This window comes from Chaetura pelagica, unplaced genomic scaffold, assembly GCF_000747805.2.
Source record: "Chaetura pelagica isolate M959 unplaced genomic scaffold, ChaPel_1.0 C11775060, whole genome shotgun sequence".
In the NCBI taxonomy this organism is placed as follows: domain Eukaryota; kingdom Metazoa; phylum Chordata; class Aves; order Apodiformes; family Apodidae; genus Chaetura; species Chaetura pelagica.
The window spans coordinates 1-5,316 of record NW_009970648.1 but is presented as its reverse complement, the minus strand read 5'-3'; the positions used below and the strand labels follow the sequence as shown (position 1 = coordinate 5,316).

Sequence of the window (5,316 nt, the reverse complement as noted above, 5' to 3'; positions counted from 1 at the left end):
TTTTCCTTTGTCACTGTCTGAGGTGTAACACCACCTGGTTTTGGTTGTTTTATTGTTGTGTTTGGTCCCCTCTCTTACTCAACTAACACTGTATGTTAGTTATTTAGGATGAGGTTTTGTTGCACAGACTGTCTGAAGCACCACTGTAATTTGTGTTATGTGAACTGAGGTTTTAGGACATCAAAATGGTTTTAAAGCTTGTAATGTTTAATAAGCAAATAATGAGTTCTGTCGTTGTGCAGGCGTGTCCCTAAAGAGACTCTTACACTAGAGTCTCTCTCTAGAATTTGTACTCTTGTAGCACCTGCTTGTTAGAGACTAAACTGCCTTCTCTTACTTGACTCTGCCTTGCACTGAATTTACAGACAAAGGAACTTTTAGAGATGTACATCTTCACTCTGCAAATCAGAAATCAGGTCTGATCTAATGCAAGTTGGGGTTTGGAGACTGTTGCTGTCTTCTCTTGTCTTGTGTATTCATAATTTCCTCCACAGGGCTTTGTGCTAGGCTGTACATACAAGGCAAGAAATTGAACTCTGGAACTGTGCAAAAGCTATTTAACTGCTATTATTAATTTCTATTGATGCTTTCCAGTGTGAGAATGTATTTGAGTTCTGTTTTATTGACAAGACGTCATTGAACTGTAATAAAGGGCCAACACTATTTTGTCCTATAGAGTAAAATTAGCAAGCAGAGACCTCTGCTAGACTCTTGCTTGTTCCTGTTTAAAGTCATAAAGTGTAAGGAATTGTAGGTGAAGGTGGGTTTGCATTTGCAATAATTGGGAAGCTTAGTTATCTGATATGCAGAAATTATGAACAGTGGGACAGTTAATTTCCTTGCACATTAATGATTTATGGGAACTGGCATAAGCATTTAAAGATTTTTGTTTTATGGTGTTTCAGCTAATGTCATTTGTAATTTTTATCACCTTGAGTGTTAGCTTTTTCATATTCTCTTAGCATCTCATCACATTGCAGTGTGTGCCAGCTCTTAACCACTTAATTGATAGCATGGTGTAGCAGTGCCTCCCATCAGCAGTGCTTGATGCTTGGTGATCCTATGAGGTGCTTCACAATCCACAGGCCAGTTCAGGCTTCTGCAAATCTTACTGCCCATGCTAGCTAACGAGAAACAACCTAGCTACTGCTTTTCCTCCTTCTTGAGACTGTCTTCTCAGTGACTCTACTTTCTCTTAAGTCTCTTGGGTAGAGATCACTTGGAGGATCTTTGATTTCTGAGTTAAGAATGGCACGTTTCATTAGGCAAGTTGAATAAGCTATAGCTTAGTGGAAAATTAATACTTTGTCCTAAAAATGTTGCATTTGATGCCTAGTGGTCCTACTCACAGTCTGCCATTTTCCCTTGATCACAGATCTTATTTGTGTATTCTTAAGATGAATACAACTCCAGTTATTGGAGTTCCTCATATGTGACTTGCTGTGTTTTTATTTTCAGGGACAGAATGATGCTGCTGAAATTAGAACAGGAAATTTTAGATTTCATTGGTAATAATGAGTAAGTACTGTACTCCTATAGGAAAAATTACTTCAAGAGTGTTCCTGTTTACTTAATAAAGCTACTTTTCCTTTCTTCCAGAATTCCAAGAAAAAAGTTTCCCCCCATGACATCATACCATAGAATGCTGTTGCACAGGGTAGCTGCTTACTTTGGATTAGAGCACAATGTGGACCAGAGTGGGAAGTCAGTCATAGTAAATAAAACTAGCAATACAAGAATGTAAGTGTAAAAGTCTTGAAAAAAACTTCTTGGTGCTTAGATGTAACACCTGAGGTATAAAATGCAATGATACAGCAGCAAGGCTCTATCTGCTCATTGGGAACTATGCAGCAAGGAGATGTAACTGCAAGATCTTTACTGTTTGTGTTCCAGTCCTATCTCATAATGTGATCTGTCTCATGTTTTTGTTGATTTTTGTTGCTTTCCTTGCAGAGATGCATTGTGAACTTTGTTTCCATGAAATATGAATTTATAGCAACTATTTATCTGTTTAAAGATTTACACCAGTGAAGTGTACAAAGTGCATTCTTTGTTTATTTTGGAAAGCAGAATCAGCCCTTAACTTAGAACAGGGTGATTTCTGATTTGGTGAATGGAGAGGGACAAGACTTGCACAACTTGGCTTTTGTACTGTAAAAATCTACTGGGAAAATTCAGACATGGAAGTATTCTATTGGAATAATGTGGCCTATAGATCTCACATGACCTTAGACCATAAATGTAACAGGGCAGATGGGCATCTGATCAGTGGAAGTGTCAGCCTGGGTGATGAGTCATGGCATGCTGCTTCACTGGGAAACCACTTGGCAAAACCATCTTACAGGAGCAGTAGCACTGGGGCCACGGCAGCTCCTGACCCCTGTGTAGTTGCAGTTTTCATTCAAAGGACTCAGCTGTTCTCTCTGTCCTCTGCACTTGCTCTGTCTCCTCATTCTCTCTCAGACAGACAAAGGACTTGTGTTGGTGTATTTATACTGCCTGGTTGCTAGTTTTAATTTAAAGCATATTTGCCTGACACCATTTTTGTTGGGGTGTGTTTCAGTATTCTATGATTTGAACATGAAAATAGGAGAAAGTAGGAGCTGTAAACTAATCCCAATCTCTATGTACCCTCTCCATGGCTTTGAGAGGAAAAAAAAATGTATCTGTCCTAATTTTAGTCAGTAGAGCTGAAATAACGTACCACACTGACATCTCACTGAAATAAAGTTTCCTCCTCAAATGTTTCTAGAAAAATACATTGAGCCTAAACATGTGTTAAATAACTTACATATTTGTGCATGTGGTATTGCTTTGGCATACATTCTCTATCTAAATTGACTTGTAAAGTCATACATTTCAAATCTGTTGCCTTTGCATCTACCAGTAACTCTGGACTGAAGCTTCAATCTGGCACGTCAGGTGTGGAATAAGAACTATTAAAAGAATATTTCTCAATTTTTATGTTTTGGTTTTTTTCCTAGACTGTATTTAAATAGCTCATAGCCTCTGGAAGCCCCCGATAGGTGTAGTTACTAATTAGCAGGCATTTCATCTAACCTGCAGACATTAAGATTCTTAATGTTTTCAGTATTCTTATTTTAAATCGCTTTGGATATAAAATAAGAATTTAGAAAGAAAACCTTGGAGATCTGCTCCATGTTGAATAAAACCAAACTTACCTTTTCCTCATAGGCAGATTCCTGGCTCCATCACCGATCAGTGATGTTACTGACATCAACAACCCAGTGCATACTGGGACGTCTCAGTGGAGTGGGAAGTTGGTGATTGCAGGGCAGTAAATTCAGGGACCTTTAAAAGAAAGAGGTAAGACAGTCTAAAGGTTCTCTGAAATGCCTGCTAATTATGTTTGGGCATCCAGTAACTGATAGTTAGGCTTGGCTGTTCTCTAGAAAAGATCATCTGACTTTATACCGGTGTCCTGGCTAATGAATAAAGAAACAGAAATAGAGGAGTATACATATGTTTTATCCTTTATTAGGCAAATATTCCCTGATTGTTTGAGAACTTCTTTTACAATAGTAGTAGTTTTATTGTCTAGGTACTTAATATCTATTATTAATGACAAGAGTTTGCAGATAATTCACTTTCTTTTAGAAAGCAGGTAAAATATCAAAACAATATATATAAACTCTTGCTTCATCCTCTCACTGTGATCTTATGAAGCTCTTGCTTGCCTGCATTGTATTGTTCTTCTCTTGCTTATTTCTACTCAAGTTTGTTTTAGAATTTTGTAAGTTCCAATGCTTTCTTCTCTATCTTCTTATCTTCTGTTTCCCTTGAAATGAGTTCTGAGGTATTACAGCTCTAGCAGAAAGCACCTCTCTTCACTTCCATGCATGCCCAATATCCATTGCATGGCACCAGTTTGGATTGAAGAGCACTTCTGATTGCCCAAGGGCATATGGTTTGCTTGCCAGCTTAATTGGAAATTGAAGCAAAAGCTTTGAAGGAGGAAGAGATTTTAAAAGCAGGTTTGCTTAGTCTCAGGAACAGGACTTGTCAGGGGCATGCATCATCTTATGGTTTTGGTACCTTTTCCATTGCCTGGACAACCAAAATCTATCACTACAGTTAGAATATTAAGTATATCAAACATTAATCTCTAGTATATTTCAGTTTGTTCCACTGTGCTTAGTATATGTTTACAAAGCCATCAATCTTTTCTTTCTAACAACTTTTCACAGACCTGACCAAAAGTTTTGTGAACACATAAAGGATGAGAAGAGTGACGACTTCCAGAAGCGGTACATCCTTAAAAGAGATAACTCTAGTTTAGACAAAGATGACAACCAGGTAAATGCATCTGGGCTATTTCCTCCCACTTGCTCTATTTGACTGTGTTTTTATACTATTTTCCTCTAGAAATTGACGCTGTATCACTTAATTTAGATGAGAATGCGATTAAAAGATGACAGAAGAAGTAAATCCATAGAAGAACGTGAAGAGGAATATCAGAGAGCTAGAGAGAGAATATTTGCACAAGATGTATGTATCAAAGAAAATCTTATAGTGCTTTGTATCAATACTTCACACTTCATACTTTTCTTAAAAGATACAGAAAGTTTCTTGGAAATAAGTATCTGAAGGGGGCTGAGGAGTCAGGAGTCCTTCGTGTGTTCTGAGTGAGTTTTAGATGATAATGAAGTTCCCAATACACGTTCTGTTTTCTCCAATCACTACTGTATGATACTCAAGCACCCTTCTAGAATTATTTTGGTGCATTATCCAGCATTACCTATTTCAATGCATTATTTTGCCCCTTATGGAAATATAACTTACAGAGCTTTGGCACTGTAATCATTGCAGCTGTTACTCAGAGCAGTGATTATTTAATGAACAAACAAAAAACCCCAAACAAAACGTCTTTTTCTCACTTATGTCTGTATCAAACACATCTTACTACTAGTGACAATAAAATTATTTGGATTCACCTATATGAAATTTCAGTCAGAAACCTAGAAGTCTAGTCTCTCTTGACTGGACTGATCAAGGAGAGCAATACTGTAAATTTCAACTCAGTCACAAGTAGTGATTATATGTAATTATATTGAGCGAAACAGAACACGTCTTCAAAAATGTGTTACTTCAAATAACCTCCTTTTTCAGATATCTATATGTAGCTTTTACACATCCAAAACCAGATTCTTGTTCTGAAGAAAGAGTGATGACCTCTAAGAGGCTAATTTGCTATGTCCAAATATTTTCCAAGAGGCACTTTTTTTGTTCATCTTAGTTATGAACACACAGAATGAGTTTTGGATATAAAATTACCTTTTCCTTTTGCATACTCAC

The 5,316-nt window shown here is 37.2% G+C and overlaps 1 protein-coding gene across 1 annotated transcript; it reads left to right on the top strand.

Moving 5' to 3' along the window:
• Positions 1-1,458: 1,458 nt before the first annotated feature.
• LOC104396164 (R3H domain-containing protein 1-like) lies at positions 1,459-4,509 on the top strand (the record flags this gene model as incomplete). The annotated part of the gene is made up of 4 exons (XM_010005980.1): positions 1,459-1,518; positions 1,600-1,740; positions 4,209-4,317; positions 4,414-4,509. Coding segments are annotated over 4 exons (406 nt in total), but the record flags the coding sequence as incomplete, so codon positions are not given.
• Between the last annotated feature and the right edge of the window lie 807 nt (positions 4,510-5,316).